The sequence below is a fragment of the Dipodomys spectabilis genome, unplaced genomic scaffold, assembly GCF_019054845.1.
Source record: "Dipodomys spectabilis isolate Male_0828 unplaced genomic scaffold, ASM1905484v1 ptg000235l, whole genome shotgun sequence".
In the NCBI taxonomy this organism is placed as follows: domain Eukaryota; kingdom Metazoa; phylum Chordata; class Mammalia; order Rodentia; family Heteromyidae; genus Dipodomys; species Dipodomys spectabilis.
This window is the reverse complement of record NW_024870912.1, coordinates 3,635,928-3,658,764: the sequence shown is the minus strand read 5'-3', so window position 1 is coordinate 3,658,764 and position 22,837 is coordinate 3,635,928. Positions and strand designations below refer to the sequence as shown.

The 22,837-nt window shown below is 37.4% G+C and overlaps 1 protein-coding gene across 4 annotated transcripts in view; it reads right to left on the bottom strand.

The window, feature by feature from the left end:
- Ptprm (protein tyrosine phosphatase receptor type M) overlaps positions 1-22,837 on the bottom strand; it is an 845,793-nt gene that overhangs the window by 442,152 nt on the left and 380,804 nt on the right. For all 4 annotated transcript variants that reach the window (XM_042699184.1, XM_042699185.1, XM_042699186.1 and 1 more), the window contains exons 6-7: positions 19,682-19,856; positions 13,117-13,410 (exon numbers count right to left, since the gene is read on the bottom strand). In XM_042699184.1, the coding sequence (XP_042555118.1) occupies positions 13,117-13,410; positions 19,682-19,856 (469 nt within the window). The remainder of the gene's footprint in view (positions 1-13,116; positions 13,411-19,681; positions 19,857-22,837) is intronic.

Sequence of the window (22,837 nt, the reverse complement as noted above, 5' to 3'; positions counted from 1 at the left end):
AACAAGTAACTGATTTATTTTCCAGGAAAAGGACTAAAAGAAAATCTGTTAACTTTCTGCATAATATATGTCTATTTGTTTGTGTATGACATCTATAACATCAATAATTAAAGTATATTATTAACAAGAAATAAATATTAATGCATAATAGGTTAGTTATGATGAACACATCTGATCCAAATTAGGAGTAATAAAAGATATTGAAATGGCATATAATAGAAATACTTAGCTAACATTTATATTTATTCCAGCAATAACTTATGCCAGGAAGGGTTTTCACTGCCAGCTATAAATATCTGTACAGTCACCTCTCCATATCCATAGGAAAGAAATATTTCTATTTGTTAAAAAGAAATACATTGCCAGAACACATTATATTACTTATAGTGCTCATTTTACCAGGGCATTAAAATAGCTGAGTGACAAGCAATTTTGATATTAAAGAGTCCTATTATTTTTTTTGTTTAAAAGTAGGTGTAACTATACTTCCTAATAAAATTCCTTGTATTGTAGCTTAAATATATTCTTATGCATTATTCATTTTAAAGCTATTAGCTTACAATTTATTATATGAGGTAATTACCATTATATTCCCAAATTAATTTATAAAAATGTTATACAAACAAAGGATCCAGTTAACCTTCATAAACTAAATATCTGACAAATCATCAAGCTTTTATAACCTGTTATTACTATAAAAGTTTGGCTCTCAAAAAACCAGAAGTGGCGCTGTGGCTCAAGAGGTAGAGCACTTGCCTTGAGCTGAAGAGTTCAAGCCCCACAACCGACACACACACACACACACACACACACACACACACACACACACACACAAAGTTTTGGCTCTCATTTATTTTTCCTCCTATTACACACACACACACACACACACACACACACACACACACACAAAGTTTTGGCTCTCATTTATTTTTCCTCCTATTAATTTCATTTTTAAAAACACAGGTGGCATTTTCCTTATAATACAGTAAGCCAACCCTAGAGGAAGGCCACAAAATGTGTACCAATGGGCTACATATTAACGTGAATGGAGATAAACCACATGAGAATTGGTTTAATAAGAGGAGAGAGAATCAGTATGTAAACAGACAATGGACAGAAGCAAATAGATAAGTGGTCAACGGCAAAAATCTACCCATTTTCCATTTGCATGACCAATAGTCTTGGGTCATGCTATAACTTGAGGTTCCAGGCACAACAACTGGGAAGTGAAGAGTGAGTAAGCATTTCCTGCAATGTTCTGCACACAAAAACTACCTGAGACAAGCTCTCTGCTCTTGGTTCCAGAACACAGAGTATACGCAAGAGAAGCTCAAAAATCTTCTTCATGGTTACTGTGTGCCTCAATGCCCTAGCTCTATCAGCAGCAATTCTCTCACGTCTTTAACCTGAGATCTATGTATAAATGAGCAAAAGGGAAAATGGTCCCCAGTCATGCTGCTCATATAAAATTGTTCTCCAGCTTTGCACGTTCTGGGCTATCTTGTTGGTATTAATGATGGAAGTGGTGCTCTTCCTCAGGATAAAAGTGCTACAAACACTTACCACATCACTAAGCAAGTTCACTACTATGGAACGACATCTCACATATGATGGGCATTTTTGGTTTTCTGTATTCTCTGTCACTTGCAAAGTAACTCTGGGTTATGAAGCTATTTTCTAACTTTCTACTGACTAATACGTGAAAGAAAAAAATATTCGGTATTTCAGTGAACATATGATCTTTTTGGCATTAGCTTGAAAATATATGATTATTTGTTTTACTTAAACTGCAACTTGATGTATATGTACATGAAGTTTTATATATATGTATATGTGTGTGTGTGTCTGTGTGTGTGTATGTGTGTGTGAGTGTGTGTGTGTGTGTGTGTGTGTGTATATATATATATATCAAAACTCAATCTATTCAACTTAAAGTCTTATTAGAAGATTTTTACCAGGTCAGTATGAATGCTCAGTTTTATTGAAGAGCAATTTCATAAACTGATCAGATCTTGACAACATAGCTATATAAGATTCAGTAGATATGATAAACAGGCCATAATGTTAGAAAGAAGTAGCTGTTATTGGTAGAAAGCTGACCACATAGTTAGAAAACTCAAGTTTAAGAAGGGTAAAAATTGGTTGAGGGACCTTATTCTTACTGTCAGTATCAGCACTCACCCAAATTCAGTCAGACACAAAGTAAAAGTTCCTCAAGGGAAAACTGTCTCCTGTGAATGGTAGCAACAAATATAAGCCTTTGTGATCATTTAAATGGGCATCTAGTTCCAAACATGAAGCACATATTGATTATGAACAAAATTCCATTGTATTATAAATGCTAACAAAGGGATTGCAAATGCAATCCTACTGTGTCATAAATGGAATACAGAGGTAAGGCAGTTGCTCCAATTTACAAAAATATTCATTTCATTACCACTATATCTTCTTGCTAAATCCGTAGGACATGTTAGGAAGACTTTCAATGGCCTAGAATGTCTTCAAAAATGGTCTGAAGGGCCTGGAAGGTGGCTCAGTGGTAGAGCGCTTGCTTTGCATGCATGAGGCCCTGGGTTCGATTCCTCAGTACCACATAAGCAAAAACAAAAAAGCCGGAAGTGGTGCTGTGGCTCAAGTGGTAGAGGACTAGCCTTGAGTTGAAGAGCTGAGGGACAGCGCCGAGGCCCAGAGTTTAGTCCTCACGGCTGGACTGCCCCCCCCAAAAAATTGGCCTGAATATGATGAATACAATTTGGAGCTAAAATATCCCCAAAAGGTCCATGTATTGAAACTTTGGTTCCAACTCATAGCACTATTGGGAAGTGGTGGAACCTTGAAGGGGTGGAGCCTCATTGAAGCACATGAGATCACTAGGGGTGACCATAGCTCTCTCACTCATCACTGTGTTGCTTCCCATCCACCATAAGGTAAGCATCTTCTTGTGCTATGTCTTCCTACCATGAAGTACTGAGCTGTCACAGGCCTAAGGCAATGGGTCATCTAAACATGGGCAGAAACCCCAGAAATTACAAGCCAAAATAAACCTTTCTTCCTTAAACATTGACTATCTCAGGATGCAAAAGGCAATGGACACAAGGATTTTGTACATCTTCCTTTTTTTCTCTCAAGGATATTGTTTCAGGAAACAGAGGCATCCTCAAACATGCATGCACTCAACATACTAAAACTAGTGTTCAAAACTTTGGACTGATGCTAATAACTGGTATTGCAGAACACTAGTACAAGGAATCTAGTCAAACACCAACAGGCATACCCAATACCATCTGGGAGGATTATGTGACTCCCTCCTCAACATAGTATTATTAGATGGCCCATGAGAGCATCATTAGGACCTTAGCTTCAGGCTATTGACTGGCTGTCTCCAACTATGCTTAAATTTCTTTACCTCCTCAGTTTATTCAAAGCTATTCAGGAAGCTTCCTACTAAGATTTCAGAAACAAGTTTTGGGGAAACTAAGAATTAGCAGCATACTCATTTTTCACAGCTAAAGGACTTGCCTGACCTTCCAGATAAGCCCAATTGCTAACTAACTCCATCTGTTGGCACTTTTTTTGAGGCTCAGCTAAGATTTTCCTACATAATGGGTCAGGTAGTTCCTTTCTAGCCCTGCAGTTCATTGGTCTAGTCAATGGCAGGCATGAAAATTTGTTAGGAAGGGACTTAAGTGGCTGTACATACAGTAAAAAAAAAAAAATAGTATATTCCTAATACACTCCTGTCCTACATACACAGTACAATGCAATACAAAGCAAAAAGTGTTTATATCTGCTGTATAACAGGGAAAGTTCTTCTAATGCCCTTTTAATGTTGGTAATTTTAAAAGGTTCTTAATGGTTTAATGTGTTAGGCATGCATTAAAAACATGTTGCCCTTTGGCAGAGATGTTTTAGAATTAGAACACTTTTAATTTTTCCCTTATAAATAAGCTTAAATTAAAAATAAATTACATTCTGTTCAATTAAGTCCTTGAGTCTTTGTGTGTTCTGCATAACAGCCATTATTAGATCTCCTGCCCTCAAGTTTCCCTGGGTGAGAAATACAGTCTAAATATATATTGTAATGACATGCACAAATACAAATGACAAGTCTGGCTACCTTTGATTTGGGAGGGACAACACTAATTTTGGCATAGACTAACTGAAGATCAGATATATTCCATACTGAATACTTCTTTTCTCCCACAAGAATGGACTAGGAATAATAAACAGATAGGAGCAAAAGTAGCTGAAGGCTGGCAGAATGGACTTTGGGCTCCAATTATACCCCTTGTGAAGAAATCCATCACTCTCATCAGGTATATTTAAAATGAGTCTCTCTAGTATCACAGTTAGATAAGTGCATGGAATTAATATTTCAGAACCAATATTAACCCAAACTTCATGATATTTAGACTAGATCTGGTATAACAGTGCACCATCACATAGAACAGATTGAAATGGTTTCAGAGTGGATCATAAAAGAAATCACAGGTTTGCTGGGAACCAATAGTTCACATCTGTAATCCTAACTACTCAAAAGACTGAGACCTAGACCACTGAAGTCTAAAGTCAGCCTGGATGAACAGCTGGACTAGAGGCAGGGCTAAAGTGGTAGAGGAACACCTGTAAGGGAGAGAAGTCCCAAGTACTGGCCAAAAAAAAGAGGTAATCACAAGCCTTTAAATTTATACAGATTCCTATTAAAAATGTTGAGTCCTACCAATGAAGGGACATTGGCTGGATGTATGTGGCTTATTCATCAAAGGACAAGTGCATATCCATAATTCAAGATAACTCTACAAATGTATTTTATTTATTAAGTGTAACAGGACAACTGCCATCACAAAGAAAAGAAGACAAACTAAAATGAACCCCACAGTGGGTCTGCATGTACTCAGCCTCGTACACAATAAACAACACTGAAGGTGAAATGTCTCAAAATGAGGGAATAGAAGGTCCAATTGTTGGCAATTCTGCCCCTGAATATTATCAGAAATAAGTTTTAATGTCATACAAATTCAAAATTTTATTTGCAATTGTGTACAAGTCTCTAACTAGGTGCAAATAACTAGACAAATGCACAAACTGTACAAGCAGGTATAACAAATGTATCACACTTAGTACAAGAGGGTAGGTTATAAAACTACCCTCACCTCTGTCCATCACTCTTCACTGACACAGAGGGTGGGCTGACACAGTGCCTCTAGGACTCATGCTCTACTTCAGTGCACAGGAGTGAGTAGTGTTCTAGACAATTTTTCTCTAAATTGTAAAGGTGTACTTTTTAACTTTAAAGATCATTAACTGAAAGCCAGTCAGAGCTTCAGTCCCTGAATAGTCCACAAAAAAACATCCAAATGGTGTAATTGCACACACCACAATATGGATGTGCGTACAAGACATGTGTTAAGTCTCTCAGATGGATGTCTCTCAAAAAGACAAGAACTTTGGGACTGTGGTTAGCACACAGATAGCCAGAGCCATGGGGAAAACAGAGATGGGATTTCAATTTGTCACAAAAGAGCTTCAATTTGGCAAAGACAAAACAGTTGTAGAGATGGGTTGAAGGTACTTCCCACTGAGGAACTTACAGAACTGCTTAAGTGTTTTCATCTTATTTTACCACAAAAAAAGATTAGAACATATTGCTTTTTCTATTCCTCCTCTTCAAAGCACTTACTGCTGTATAATTATTTGTTATAGCAATATCCATTTGTATGTATGTATATATCTATAGGTTGCCTATATGTTCCTTCCCACTAATACTACCTCCAAATGTAGTATTAAAAATCTTGCAGGGAGCCAATGGCTCATGTCTGTAATCCTAGCTACTCAGGAGGCTGAGATCTAAGGATAGCGATTCAAAGTCAGCCTGGGCAGGAAAGTCCTACCCAGTGATAGAGTACTACCCTTGAGCTGAAGTGCTCAGGGACAGTACCCAGGCTCAGAGTTCATGGCCCACTACCGACACACTGACACACCGACACACCAACAGACACACATACACACACACATACACACACACACAAATCTGAAAACAAATCAGGTCTTGTTGCTCTAAAGTTAGGGCTTGTGGGAGTTCCTGGCACTACATAAATATCGTATTAATGTTTTAAAAGGTACAATAATCCTTTTTTTTTCCCCCGCAAAGAGTTTGAATTATATTAGACCTAAGGAACACATCTAAGTTCAGCTGTTTTCCACTGTCATCCATTTTAATTGTTTAATTTCATCATTTGTTTATCACATCCCTCCTTAAATTTCTGGGGCTAGTTGTTAACAAGACACATAACCACAGATAACAAATAACCAGGTGCATAAAAAGCAGTGTCCTCAAATAAAACACATACAAAGTCTACTGTGAAAATTAATCTCTCTCCTTTCTCTGTTTCAAGTAGCTACAATTTAATAGCTTGGGATATACTGGCAGCTCATAATTATAAAAATAGAAAATATAATAGAAATCACAAACTAAATTGCATTTTGTTTAACTGGATGCTGAAGTAATTTCAATTCTCTGAAGGTACCCAACTATGGCCAAACTGCAAAGCTGGAAAATAACTAAATATGTATATAAATCATTAAGCTAGCTCCTTATTGTAATTGTACTTTAAAAAATAACTCATAGAGGCAGAGAATTCTGTCATTTCTAATATACTTTTATAGTGAAGATCTGCCCTGACCTTGAAACACACTGCTGCTGCAGTTAGGGCAGGGGTTGCTGCCTCTATTTAGAGGCAGATGTGGAACCAGAGGAGCTAAATGACAGAATCAAGCTCTCACGTATGGGGGCCTCTGCATGTACTTGGAACTAATTTTCAGAAGCATAAGAAGCCAGCATCTGGAAGTGAGCTACAGTATAATTCTTGTAAAAATCTACCAGGCAATGACAGTGCATCTCCAAGCTGCACAGAAATATCAATTCCACAGCACAGAGAGTAGCTAATAAATAGGGGTCTTGAAATATTAAGGTAAGAAACTAAATGCAGTTTCAGAGGTGTAACCAAGATATAATACAGGTTGCAATGTAGCACATACATGGAAACCAAGCACTTGGTTAAAACAAATGGATCTTAAAGATGGGCAAGTGATGTCTGCCAAAAACTTAATACTGAGGGAGTACCAATGCTTGAAAGGAAACGTACTTATATAACTGCACTTATATAAACGTACTCATATAACTGTAACCCCTCTGTACAGTATCTTTACAATAAAATATATATTAAAAAACTAATACTCAGCTGAAAGCAACTAATTCTATGAGCTTGGGATATAAAAAAAGTGGTCCTCAGATTTTAGGTTTGTTAGGAAGTTAATATTTAAAAGATCTGAGGTAATCAGGTTGCCAATGTCAGAAGCCTTGGAATTAAAATAATAAAAGATTTTAAAAAGTCTTTTATTTTGACATTTCATCTTATTTAAGGCTCTCTATGCAGGTGCTATTTATTTGCTAGTGAAAGTTTTAAAATAAAGCTCTGTGATACATAAGACAAGGAATGCCCAGAGAATAGACTGTTTTTAGAAGTACATTATCTGTCTGCAGGCTTATTCACCCATGGATACCAAGGCCTATGTCCTTAACTACTGAATCCAGTTTTACCAGTCATTAACATGTGGCTTTAATCATGAAGTGTTATTCTAGCATAAAACCCAGGCAGCAAATCTCAGTCTAAGACGGACCTTCGAATTAGTCTATGTAGCCATAATAAGAACTGAATCATGTTTCCACCTCTGCATGGATGTTTGAAAAGATCGTCACAAACTACTAGTCTGCCAAGCAGTGCTTGATAACCCTGATTAGAAGCATTTATGTAAAGATAAATTCAAAATGAAATTGGAGGTCTAGAGCACATAATATGTAATGAATCAATTATAGAAAGATCATATCAAAGCCAGGTGAGGGTGGCTCATGCCTATAGTCCTACTAACCCTGGTGGCTGAAATCTAAGGGCCGCAGTTCAAAGCCTGCCTGGGAAGAAAAATATGTGAAACTCTATCTTCAATTAGCCAGCAAAATGCCAGTGGAAGCATGGCTCATGTGGTACAGCATCAGCTATGAATCACAAAAACAAGGAAGAACATGAGGCCTTGAGTTCAAGCTCCAATACCAGCACATATACACACACCCAAAGAATTTTCATATTGAAGACATCTTCAAGTTCAACCAGATCTGTCATTTTGAATGTAAAAATCATCTTCTACAACATCAATTTTTCACTAATCAGCTCCAAATTCACTATTCATCACTTGGCTCCTGATCAATCTACACAAGTATCCCACCTTAATTTTCCATGACTCCTCTTTGTTTGGGTAAAGTACACAACACAGCTGATAAAGATTGACTTCTCCTAGATACAAGCAGGACTGTGTCGTATCTCTTAAAATGCAGGGACCAGAAAAAATGTATTGATTGTAGAATACAACCAGCACTGGAAGAATAAGGCTACCACCTCAATATTGACATTTTGTCTTTCTAGTACAACCAAAGATTATAATGGGGTATTCTTTTTTAGAGGGGAGGGGGAATGCAATAAATAATAATGTAATGTAATAAATAAAATACAGAATATTTAATTAGTTATTACAGAATCATGTTTATATCTTCTTTATGCTATGCTCAGTTTTATTTTATTTTTTTTAATTTAATTTTATTTTATTTGAAACATACTGTACAGAGGGGTTACAATTACATGGGCAGGATAATGCATACATTTCTTACCAAGCATTGCAGCCTCCTCCTTTGTTTACCCTTCACCTCCCTTCCCAGCCTCTCTCCTCCTCCCCACCCAATCATACCTCCCCTCCCCCCCCCACACACACCGACATTGTAAAGCTGGTTTTGACATGACATTTTGTACTTTATGCTCAGTTTTATTGATCTGACTTGTTCACTAATACTTGTTCACTAATGGCTGTTTAAACCATGTGGGATAAGTTTACATTCATTTCTTCAACTTCCCATCCTATCAGATTCACTTCCATCTACAGCTGTCAAAAGACAAACCACTCCCAGGTTTATCAAATCCATGACTTGTTCTATATAAACACCATAAATATCATCCAACCATTTGAACAACAGTTGGGGACTCACCTGTATTTTCGTCTATAGCTTACAACATCTGTCTTCTCCCTTTTGTCCCTGATTTCCACAAGTCTGCCCATATCACCAGCAGCCATCAATGATCTTTTCTCAAAAGCCAGGTTAGTAAAATGAGCTGTATCTCTTCTTATAAGAAGTCTTCTTGCCGGGTGCAGGTGGCTCACACCTATAATCCTAGCTATTCAGGAGGCTGATGGTTCAAAGCCAGCCCAGGCAGCAAAGTCCGTGAGACTCTTATCACCAATTAACCACCAGAAAACTGGAAGTGGTGATGTGGCTCAAGTGGTAGAGAGCTAACCTTGAGCTGAAGAAATGAGGGATGGTGCCCAGTCTCAGAGTTCAAGCCTCATGACTGACAAAAAAAAAAAGTCTTCTTGCCCTACCCCAACAACAGGCCTCCTTCTATGTTTTCTATGATTTCTAACTTTGGCTCTCTCATCTAATATATAATCCTCATTTGTCAAAGGCTGACTTGCTCAGTGGTAACTTTTGCTGAAACATCCAATGTTGGTGCTTGACAACAGGATTGTATGCAGTTGACAACCACCAGATAAACAAGAGTGCTTCATCACTAAGACCCCCTTGTTCAGCTAAGGTCTAATTCTTTAAGGCATGGTGCTATCAGGCCTTTCATTTCTTCAAAGGGACTAACAATCTACTATAAAAAATACTGCATCTCTAGGAGCTATATCTTTCTACATAATTCAGTATTATCAAAGGGTTTGCTGAGAACATACACATGAATTATAATTGAGAACTATATAGTGCAATATATTAATAGCTGAAAGGTACAGGGACAAAATCAAGAGAAAAGGCAAAAATATGGAAAAAGAACAGGATTGGCAAAACTAAAAAGGTGGGGCTGCTAGTGACCATAATGATCCAGATCATACACATTTCCTCTCCAATGCGACAACAAAATCCTTTCTCATAGAAAGAGGGTGAAGCTATGTTATCACCAGTCCCCAAACAGTACTCTCTGAAATAACACTGAAGTTCTCTCTTACAGAAGGTGCTTAGAAGTGGATGGACACTTATGGAGGGTTCAGTTCCCCATCTATAATATGAGAATCACAAGACAGATGCCTTAGAGGCTTCATGAGACACAAACAAGAAACTTGAAAGCAATTCTTATATTGTAAAATGACATAAGCAATCCTATGCAAAGCTATAACTGTATGATAACACATGATATGATGATATAAAAATAATGAAAAGTACCTAGAATGCATGTATAAAATGGAACAATGAAGCCTGGTTTAAGCAGGGGAGAGAAGATTAAGGAGAGTGATAGAAGGGGTGAGTCTGATCAGAATTCACTGTATACATATATGATCATGTCAGACTGAAACCTTCATCAAACTGATGGATGCTAATAAGAGGATGGAATAAGTTAAAGAGAGTATTGAGTTAGTGAGCAGAAGAAGATGACATATTTAGAAAAGAGAGTAAGAAAAAGAACTAGAATTTCCTTTCTCCTCAAAGCCACTGAACAGGATTGTGGAAGCACCAATCTAGAAGAGTAGTTCTTATTACAGCATGAGGGTTCTAGAGACCAGGGTAGAGCCTGGTAAATTAGTGGATGATGTACAGCACACCCAAGGCAGAATCTGCTAAAATAGCCTATTACTGTATTCAATGAAGGAATCTCTGGAAATAAAAAAAAAAATTTAAATCAAAATCAATAACAACAAAGACAGACCTCTTGTGTCCATATCTTGGGGTTCATTTCTTATATGGACATATGTACATAGATTTTCAGCTTTTCAGCTCATCTGATAAGATTATCCTATATGCATACTAATTCTTACAAATAAGGGAAGACATAGGTCTTAACTTTCTTTGGGACTGGCTTATTTCACTTAATATGATTTTTTCCAAGTCTTTCCATTTCCTAAAAAATGAGAAAGTGTCATTCTTTCTGAAGGAAGTATAGAATTCCTCTCTCTATATATATATCTATAGATATATATCTATATCTATAGATATATATATATATTTCCCACATTTTCTTGATCCGCTCATCTACTGAGGGGCATATGGGTTGGTTCCATATCTTAGCTATGATGAATAATGCTGCAATAAGCATAGTTGTGCTGGTAGCTTTAGTATGGCCTTGTTTGTGATCGTTTGGGTAAATGCTCCAAAGTGGGATGTATTCCTTGCCTTACTCATGTAACTGTAATACCTCTGTATAGCATCTTTACAATAAAATAAAATAAAATAAACCAAAAGCTGAAAATCAAAAACTAAAACTAAACAATAAACCTTTTCCCTGTGTTAACAATTTTATTTTTTGGTGCCAATCCTGGAACTTGAATTCTAGGCCTGGGTGCTATCCCTGAGCCTTTTCTGCTCGAGGCTGGCATTTTACCACTTTAGCCACAACTCAACTTTCGGCTTTTTGTGGTTAACTGAAGATCAGTCTCATGGAATTGTCTCCCCAGGCTGGCCTTGAACCATGATCCTCAGATCTCAGCCTCCTGAGTAAATAGGACTACAAGAATGTGCCACTGGCACTTGGCTCTAACAAAAATCAGAACTGTCCCATGAGTACTTCACTTAATAGAAGTAGTATAATCTAAACTACAAAGACAAAATGAAAGCATCTTCATTCTTCTATTATTACCAAATAGACAGTCTTCCTTCAGTTTTCTTTTTTTTTTCCTTCAGTTTTCATGGGGGGATTGGTTCCAATCCCTTGTAGATACAAATATTCCTGGATATATATTAAGTTTCCCTAATTCCTTATATAAAATTATATAGTGTCTGCACAACCCTTCCACTCATCCTCAAATATGTAAGTGTATGACTATTCTCTAGCTTACCCATAATGCCTAATACAATGCAAATGAAATGTAATGACAAGAAGAACATCTGCACAAGTTCAGTATAGATATTTTTCCCCAAATATTTTCAATTTGAGGTTGGTTGAATTTATGGTTATGGAAACCCACAAGCACCAAATGCCTGTAGTTTTAAAATTATACAAAAAAAAAAAAAAACATTGACACTGATCTTTTTTTTTTGGGGGGGGGGTCCAGTCATGGGGCCTGAACTCTGGGCTTGGGCGCTGTCCCTCAGCTCTTCAGCTCAAGGCTAGTGCTCTACCACTTGAGCCACAGTGCCACTTCCGGCTTTTTTCTTTTTGCTTATGTGGTACTGAGGAAAGGAAACTCAGGGTCTCATGCATACAAGGTAAGCGCTCTACCACTGAGCCACCTTCCAAGCCCTGACACTGATCTTAATTCATCAAGCTTCATGGAATCTCTGACTCTCAGTACAGCACACAATTCAGTACAAGTACTCTTGATATGTATGGCAAAACAGAACTTTAGGAGCCAGTGTTGTTTGTCTACCTTAATCACAGTTCAGAAACAACCTGGAGACCTGCAACAATTGTTTCCTTCATGTTCTGATTTTCCAGAAACCTTACATTTTACTCTGCATCAACCCTACTTTTTATTAAAACTGTAGAACAAGTTTAGCACAATAAGGACTTCCTAATCTAAGAATGTAAAGACTACACACATTCCACTGATCACTCTCGTTCCAGTTCCATATACTCTTCCAGTCACTGGCCAGCAGCCCTGTATCACCTATCCATTAGTAAAAACACAGCGCTCAAAGCTTATGAGGAAATTTCTTGTTCAAAAACTCCTTGCCCCAGATTATAACCCCATCAACTTTAAAATTAAGACAAAGGGGGAAGCCAAAGAGGGCCTAACTTCTGGGTAGACATAATTCAATAGATAGTTGTTGAGATCTTTAGGGAGCATTCTAGTATGTTACATGGCACCCAAAACAAGGTGTAAATTAAGAACAGAAAAAGAGGTGGAGGTGAGCTAAGAGAGATTATCTACAGGTTTCAAAGTTCATAAACTATTAGCTTACTGTTCTCAGGGACAAGGAAATTTTAATCCACATATAGGTTACTGACAGGGCTGAAGAAACATGAATAATGTTGGCACATGCCCAGAAAGACCATGTTTAGTGGAAGATTTCTTCATACTCACCAGCACACTTTGTCCTTGTCCTGAGAGCTGGTCCAGGAGATCCCGTGCCACCCTCTCCTGGTCTGGTGAGGAGTACACTAATCTCATATTCTGTATCTGGGTCAAGGTGCCCAATTTTGTAACTGGTGGAATCCACTGGCTGCCGGTCATTCCAGCTCCCACTCGCTGTGCAGTATTCCACCTCTCGGGCCACAATGGGCCCATCCCCATTGATGGAGTTGGCATTGAGCTGTATCCATAAGTAGGTTGCTCCTACAGAAGCAAGCTGAGGTGGGGCAATGGGAACTGGTGGTTCTGAAAGTAAATCAGAGAAAAAAAAAGGTAAATGATTATAAGGTAAACAACATTAAAATATAAAGAATAAACTAATGAGAATGCTTTCTATCAGCTTAATAAGAATAAGCACAGTTGCTGACTGCTAGACACATGATCCAACAATCTATCTCCTAGATATATATCCAAAGGAAATGAAATCATGATGGCAAAAACACAGTTGATACAACTGGATGCCAGTGGTTCATGCTTACAATCTAGCTACTCAGGAGGCTGAGATCTGAAGATCACAGTTCTGAGCAGAAAAACTTGTGAGGCTCCTATCTCCAATTAATGACCAAAAAGTTCGAAATGGAGGTGTGGTTTAAGTGGTAGAATGCTAGCCTTTAGCAAAAAAAGTCATGTTAGAGTAAAAAGCTCTGAGTTCACACCCTAAAACCCACATGTATGTGTACCTGCGTGCGCACACACATGTGCACTCAATACACAATCACAGTGCACAATAATTTCACAGAATTCACAATTGTAAAAATAAATTGCCTTTAAAAACCTAACCTGAGCTGGGAAAATTTAGTCTCACCTACCTAGGAGGTTGAAATGGATTACTGGAGCCTATAAGAAATGTGCAACACAGAAAGACTAAGTCTCAAAACAAACAAATAAACAAGAACCACAACATCGCTTATTTAAGAAGATATTCCCCTAATCGCTGTAAGACCCAACACATTTTACTCGGCTACACAGGCTGGTGACTTACCAAGAAGTCATCAGTGAAAGCTGTCATGGTGGTGGTATTTAAACAGTGGCAAGCCATCACACTCCTTATTGAGAATCTTTTTAAAATCAAAGGTACTAGAATTTTCTGTATATCGTTGAGTTTTCTTATGTTTATACCCTAAAGATACTTTTAAAAAATATTACTGAAATTATAGCTTATCTCAGCATAAAGGTATTCTTGAGATGACTCAAAAAAAAAGCACAAAAAAACCCTATGACAATAGGCTCATCTATCTGGAGGAGAACTGAACATTCTGGATAATAAAGTCTGCTACTGTTAATGTTCAGTGGACCTCTAGTAATGAGTCTTATTAAAGGTTTGAATAGAAAGAAAAGCTCTGAATCAAAGAACATACTATGCTCAGCTGGAAAATGTCTAAGAAATCAATAGCAAATTCTCTCTACAACCCAAGAAAGTATCTCTCACTATTCATAACCTGTGACTGACTCTTTCCATATCACTGACTGAGAAGGCAGAGAAGGCCCTGGCCCTTCTAATTGTAAGTCCTTTTCCCACTCAATCAGTTAGATGCTAGTTGAATGGCCCTCCCGGCATCAAATAAAGATTAACTACATGCCAGTGTCCTTGTTAATGGTCCCCTACATGAAAAACGAAGTCATTCTACAAAGTCACATGTTTATGTTTCAATGAGTCATCACATAAGAAAAACATGAATCTGTTGGTTTTTCTCCAAAGTGTTTTCACAGGTAGTTTGTGTCTTTTGAGGAGTGTTTTTGTTTTTTTTCATTTTGCTTCTTCAGATTCATGGAAAATAAAGCCTGCTCCAATCTATTACTGGCATATGAGTTGCTTGGGGCAACTCTTCTTTTTCCCAGAGAAGAAAGACATGGCCAATACAGCACAACCTTGTTTCCTGCTAACAAGACCTTAGGAAAGCTATTACCATCTGAGGCCTGCACCTAAGATGCTATCAGACATTTCCCAGACTAGCTAAGTAACTAGCAACATCCATTCTTTTGTTGGGTTGGGATATCTTTGTTCTTTTTTATGTTTAGTTGTGCTAAATTACATTGAATATGAAATAGCTCATTAGAATAAGTCAAAAATAAGACATTAAATTTTTAATGGATTTCTTTTAAGGGATATAAATGTGATCTGAATGTACTAAACTATTGTTTCTATTGTTAAAGTTCGTGCTGTAAGTAGTTCTGATTTAACTTACAATGATTTAACATTAATTTCTATCATTAGGAATTTCTTGAATCAGGACAAGAACCAGGACTTTTACGAAGGCATTTGCATAGCCATAAGGTGAAAAAGCCTTTAATTGCTTTCAAGATACAAATGAGAAGAGTTATTAAGTGCTATTCAAAACTAAGCAGCAAGGTCACAATGGGTCAAGTGTTTGCATTTTACTCCTCAGTTAGGACATTTTTACTTAGCATCCTAAAAAGACTTGACTTCATTGTACTTTTTGTCAGAGGAGTATTTTCTATGTGTATTCCCCATGGAGAAAAGAACCTCAAAATCTAAATCAAATGATTCAGCAATAATCTGGAAACAACTTGAACAGACATTCAAAAGGATTTTTGGTTAATCAACGAAAGAATCAACAAGAAAAAAAAAGTAAGTCAATATTTAAATTTTTGCAATGAGTCATTCTGTGTCCTTGTTTCAACGTTTTGTTATTCCCTTTCCCCTTCCCAGATTAGACAAATGTATACACAAGATGCAGGGTACCACAATCAAGTACAGAGACAACAGGGCTATACCATAGGGGGAAGAACATACAGGAAACAAAAAAAAAATCACATAGTACATTTAAAACAATTACAACAAAAACAGACCTCTTGTGTCCATATCTTGGGGTTCATTTCACTTAGCATCAATGATATGCACAGGACAGTACACTGGAAATGAACTTTACGGGTGGGGGGTTGGGCTGGGGTGGGAAAGAGTGTGGGAGGTGGGAGGTGGGAGGGAAGGGATAGTGGGACAACAACAATGGAAGGGGTAACAATGATCCACAAGTAATACACTAATTGCCTTACTCATGTGACTATAACCCCTCTGTACAGCATCTTTACAATAAAATAAAAAAATTTAAAAGTATTTTTATGACAAAAAATATTTAAATTTTGAACAGAATGTCACAGGAGGAGGGCAGGAAGAGTGGCTGAAAAGAATAATACCAATGCAAAATAGGATCTCATGTTTGTTTTTTAGCTATTTGGGATTTAACTCGGGGCCTCATACTTGTATAAGCAGTCATGAACTCAGACATTTTGTTTTTCTTCGTTTTTTAGATAAGGTCTCATGCTATCTTTGTTCAAGAAGCTAGCACTGTGATTCTCTTTGCTTAGATCTACCACCAGAGTAGCTAGGATTCTGGACCTGTTGCCACCAGCTATCAAAAATGAGAACATTCACACATATATACAAACATATATAGACCAATCTTTAAGTAGATGGTAATGGCTGATACATACATATAGATCATCATCACATTTCAGTATATGGAATTTGAACACATGAAATATTTTACAGAAGTAAAGGTTGATGTTAACACACACAAGCATATTTACATGCATTGTAGAAATATTTGTACGCTCTTGTCTTTTGGGGAGTGGACATCAAATCAGCATGTGATCTTAACAAAATTATAGGCTCCATGGAATTTAGCTTTTTCCATTTATAAAATAGGAGCAGTACAAATATTACATGGCATATTAAAAACTGCTACATATACACAGGAGGCCTAAAAATGTTACTGTATACCTTAAGTTATTGCCTTAAAGAAATAATTCCATTCAACTCCAGTATGTTGTCACATTTTGCAAAAATGAAACATATATAAAAATCAGATGTAACAATTATAAATGAAGAAAAAAACAAAGTTCACATCTCACCCCTATTTGCATGCCAGCAATAGGGAAGATAAGCAAGGGCAGTAAGTGTTTATCAAGGAGCTAGAGAAATACTATGCTGTCCTAAGACAGGAAAATGTGCTGCACAAACATAACCAAGAATTTTGTTCTGGAAGACTAGAAATTTCTAGTTTGCTTATATATTAACACTTTTTTAGTGTGAAAATACTGTACAGAGGGATTACAATTACATGAGCAAGATGATGAGTACATTTCTTATCAAGCATTGTAGCCTCCTCCTTTATAACGACTTGTACATCTCATTGTTGCAATGGGTCCATCTGTATCCCTATTTAAACAATTTGTTTTTCCCCTTCCCCTCCACAAATTATACCGACATCAAATACAGTGAAAGCAGGGGTTATACTGTGGGGGAGGGACATACAAAGCAACGAAGAAATAATCTTATATAAATTAACATTTTTAAGGTGGTATTTTTGTTAATTTATTTATTAGTGGTCCTGGAATTCAGGACTTTGTACGTGGTAGGCAGCCATTCTACTAGAAATCCCAAAAACTTTTTGGAGGAAGCCTGGGCTGTCCTAGAACTGAAATTCTCTGTGTCTTGGCTGGAATGAAGGTATATGGCACAATGCTGAGCTATGGACTGAGATGGGGTTCATGTGCAATCCTCTCGAGATCAATGTTCTGAGTTACCAGAGTTCAGGCAGGAGAACTGTGTCCAGCTCAAAGAGGTAATTTTTTAAAAAGAAACTATTACAATTGTATCAAATCTTTAGGTAGGCAAACTAGTTCCAAGTTTCACAAAAGACAAAACACCTAGGAATCTAATGTGACAAAACCAATGATTCAAATACATATTTTAATGCACACTTCCCTACACTGACATTCATCATGCTGTAGTGAATATTTTTCAAGGGAAACCCACCACAAACTAATATTGTGTATCCTAAGTTGTATGTAACTATGCAGTGATCTTGTGCCAGAGCAAATGCCAAACCAGCTATAGCTTTCATAATATAAGCTGTGTCTTGGAGCTTCTCAGTGTGGTTGTGGCAGAAAAATGGAGAAACAATAGTGAAAAAAAGCATTTATTTATTCTTTCTCTATTGAACTCTTTTCAAATTTATTCTAGTGAACAGATGAAAATCACTTAAATAGCCAATAATGAGAAAATGTTGAAGTGAATTATAGTGAATTTACTTGACAAAATCAGAAAGACAACACAGCTATATGGGAAAATTCATATGAATCAGAAACAAATGAGGATATTAAAACTATGTACACTATCATCATAATTGATGAACAGCCATAAAAACATTCAGAAGAAAATTCAATAAAATAATGATGATTCTCTTATTATCGTCAATTGAACATTTTTTAAAAAGTATTTTTAATATTTTTTTAATTCAGAAAGGTAGCTCTCATTCTCAGATATTAACCACAGAGCTCTTTACCAAGTCAGATAGTAAAACACATCTCTCCCTCCTTTGCTTTGTGGCCCTTTGTGGTATGCTTATTTTGCATACCATTTTAACTGCCACAGGTGTGCTTTCCACAAGTGACTCCTCTGACAGTCCTATTATTATTATTTCTCTTTTACTATAAACAAGAGAATAGATGCACAGAGAGCAAGCCCCTACCCTGTGCCCTCAAAGATTATTCAGTCATTTGAACCCAACGTTCTTCCTGAAAAGAGGAATTTGCTGGTGAAAAGAAGAGTCCATCTTAAGATGAGCAATCTCACCATTTCTATATTTAACTAATACAAAAGGAAAACTTAAAAATAAAGCACAGATATGGGTGGTGGGGCAGCTCAGTAGTAACAAATGTGTAAAGCTCTGGCTTTCATCCTCAGTGTGTGTATGCGCGCACACACACACACACACACACACACACACACACACACACACACACACACTAAGGCACTGTTCTGCTCTCTTAAAAGAAACAGGAATGATCTGCCACCATTGCCTTAAATGGCTTCATGGTACATCTGTAAGTCTCAATTATTCTATTTGGGACCCAAAATTGCCCAAGATGTTTGATAATAAAACCGTCTGCCCATTATAAAAAGCATTAAACCAGCTAAACGAAACTTGTTTCCCCTCTCTCTTTTCCCTCATCTTCCACCTCCTTGAATATAATGACTCAATTTGCCAGTCAGGCAAAATATAGTAATAGAACCTAACTGGGACATTATGAATGTTGAGACAGTATTATCAATATGGCTGATATGATATAACGGAACATTTTTATACTGACACTGTTTCATTTTATTAACCACCCTGCTATCATATAAACACCCTAGCCACTGAATATTTGCATTTTAAGTGATTTTCTATCAGTAAGAAATTTTTCATTCCTTAAAAAAATTTATAGCTTTTAATCTCTATATATAGAGCTGGCAGAAGACCTTGCCAAGAGCACATTCATTGCTTTATATGCAACTAAACCAACATAAATAACATGCATTTTTCAAAAATAGTGCTCACATGCAAAATTTGTACTTAAAATGCAATCCATCAGTGTAGCCTATCATCAAACTACTGTGCTGAAACAGACAAGAATAAGCTTGAGCTTTAAACAAATAATAAACTAACCACCATCTAACATATCTATTTTCATAGACTATTTGGGGATATAAAAAAAACACATTAAATACCTTTAACTACCAATTCTGCATAGTTTGATATCCCAACACCTCCTTCTGTGCGAATCATGCAGCGGTACTTCCCAGCATCTCGTTTAGTGGTATTCACCACATTAAATGAAGCTATGAATCTTCTGGAACTAGTCACCTTTATTTCCTTCAGTGGAGCATCTTGGACATCAATGCCCTATATCAACGGGATGGTGAAGACAAAAAAAGATGCAATATCAACTGTCATATCAAAACAGTAGGACACATGATGATGCATTATCAGTGCCACGCTTGTCCAGTTTGTTTGGCTGTTCATGGCCCCAGGAAAGTTGTTTTATGAGAACAGCTGGCCAAGAATTATAATTTTGCCCAGCATAACACTTCCAAGATTGAGGGATGCAAAACTGAGTGTGCAGAAACGTCTTGCTTTTATCCTTCCAAGATATTAATCATGCTAAATTAGTTTAACAGCAGAAGAGAGAAATTAAGTATATAGAAAAAGCCTTTACTTTGCTCCCTACCAATGTCTGGTCTTTTCATAATATTTCTTTTGGTAGTTCATGGGGCTTGAACTCTGGACCTGGACTCTGTCCCTCAGCTTTTCAGTTTAAGGCGAGTGTTCTACCACTTGAGCCACGTCAGGCTTTCTGGTTGTTTATTGGAGATAAGAGTCTCATGGACTTTTCCTGCCCAGGCTGGCTTTGAACCGTGATCCTCAGATCTCAGCCTCCTGAGTAGCTAGGATTACAGGTGTGAGCCACCCGCATCTGGCTTCATAATATTTTGTCTTACATTTTGTATGCATGGATAGGAAACAAGATTAAGTCACCTACTGCTCTATTACTGATCTCAATTTATATGTGAAGAAATAAACGATTTGTCAAAAATAACACTAAGGCCAATGTTGTGGCCCAAGTCTCTAATACTAGCTACTGGGGAGATGAAGCTGTGGGATCAGTTTGAGGACAGTCAAGAAATAAAAGTTCATAAGAGCAGTGTGAGTGGCTCAGGCCTGCAACACTAAATATTCAGAAGGCTGAGATCTGAGGACTGATGTTCAGAGCCACCCCAGGCAGACAAATCTATAAGCCTATTATTTCAACTAAACAGCAAAAAGCTAGAACTGGTGGTATGGTTTAAGTGGTACAGCACCAGCCATGCAAAAAGTAGTTGAGTGAGAGAGAATGTGAGGCTTTGAGTCCAAACTCCAGCACCAACGTAAGCATGCATGCAAAAGCATACACACATGCATACACATACACAAAACATTCATGAGACTATCCCAACCAATGACAGTAATGGTGGCACAACTCGTTATCCCAGCAACAGGGGAAACACACTAACTGCTTGCAGTGGTGAATATCTGTCATCCTTTCATACAGGGAAGCAAACAGGATCACAATCCAGCTCATCTGGGCATAAAACAAAATCCTATCTTAAAAAATAATACACAACAGGCTGATGAAGTGGATCAATTGATACCGTGTTTGCCCACCAAGCACAAACTCTAAGTTCAACCCAAAGCTTCAAAAAGCAAACAAACAAACAAAAAACAGCAAAATCTACATTGAGATTACTATATTCCTAAAGACTAGATGTGGAGGACTAATCTAAACTTTATGATGTTCTTCTCTGATGTACAAAAAGAAAACAGAAATTAATGTTCAATAAATACTACCTGGTGCTGAAATGTAACAGGAGAGCATTTCCCAGTACCACCTAAAGTTGATCCCAGTGCTAGAATGTTTTTTTATCTTTTCTTATCTCTGAACTCTTACAGTTACTCATATCTCGAAACCCATGCTATGTTTGCAAGAGTTTAAAGCCACAAAAGAAGGCTACAGATGCCAGCTCTCTACATATTTTGCATTTAGTTGGAGAGGAGTTATGTATAACATGTTACTTGCATTTTAGGAGTAAACAATAGAGATCAAAGCTAATAAATGTCATTAAACACTACCGCCTATTATTCAGTCCGCAATCAGTTTCTGGGCATCATCTGTGGGTCTAGACACTAGGTTTCACAAGGGGGAACAAAAGGTGAATAGTTGTGGCATTTCCAGGTGTCATCTGGGGAATGCAAGCTTGAAATGAACACACAGCCACCAATGATAGCCTGTATGGGGAAGGGGAAGATAGGTGGCTGGCAGAAGTCATACAGTGGACCTTATTGCTACAATGGGCATGGAAAGCTAGTTTGGATAAGTAACATATGAAGTGAGATTTGAAGGGTCAAGTGAAGCTAACCAGACAAAGGGGAAGGGAGGGAAAGGGCATTCTAGCCACAGGAAACAGTACAGGAGTCCCACGATGTTTAGAAAGTACTGGATACAGTAAAGTTAGTAAGAGGAATTGGAAGAGGTGGACAAACCCCTGTGAATTCAGGCTGTGTTGAAATGCTTTTTATTTATAACTACAACAATGCCAGGCTACAAAAGAACAAAGAGCATCTACACTTTTCAGTGCTCTATATTATGCTAAGTCCTTTAAAAGCTTTTATCTGTAGTATTTTTATTCACAGCAGGTCCTTAAGGACTGGGGTTTAGGAGTTAGCCTGATCAGGGTGCCAAATCAAACTTGATTTTTTAAGTGATTTACTTTCATAGGACCCTGCTTTCTTCATCTGAAAGAAGTGACTTTCAGAGCTGTTGTAAAAAATCAAAGATATTTGCAAGGACACTGGCATAACTGAGTGGCCCCACAAATCCCTACAGAGCTTTAGATGAAATGAACAATGAGTTCCAGGAAAAAGGCAGACAGGCTTTCAAACTATCACTTTTATTACCGACATGCCAAAAGACATTAACCTCTGGCTGAGGTGAGCAGAAACAATGGGTTTGTTAATACTGAAGCACAGAATTAAACAGACTCACCCACTAGTCACAAGCGGCATTAGAAAACCACAAAGGCCCTTCATATGTTTAGATGTTGCTGTAAAACTCACAGGATGGAAGAATAGGGCTTTCATAGGCAGTTAGCTCCCTGAAGAAGGGGCTGAGCTAGTCACGATTTACACTTCCTCCCAGGCAGTTCCTGCTTGGGCAGGGAGAAAACAGGCAGAAGTGTTCCTCTACTACAGTTCCTGCCACATGTAAGGAAACATTAGAAGTGGGGAACCAAAGTTCCACTTACATTATCCTTAGCATTAAGTGTAAAGAAATATTTATAGCTTAAAAA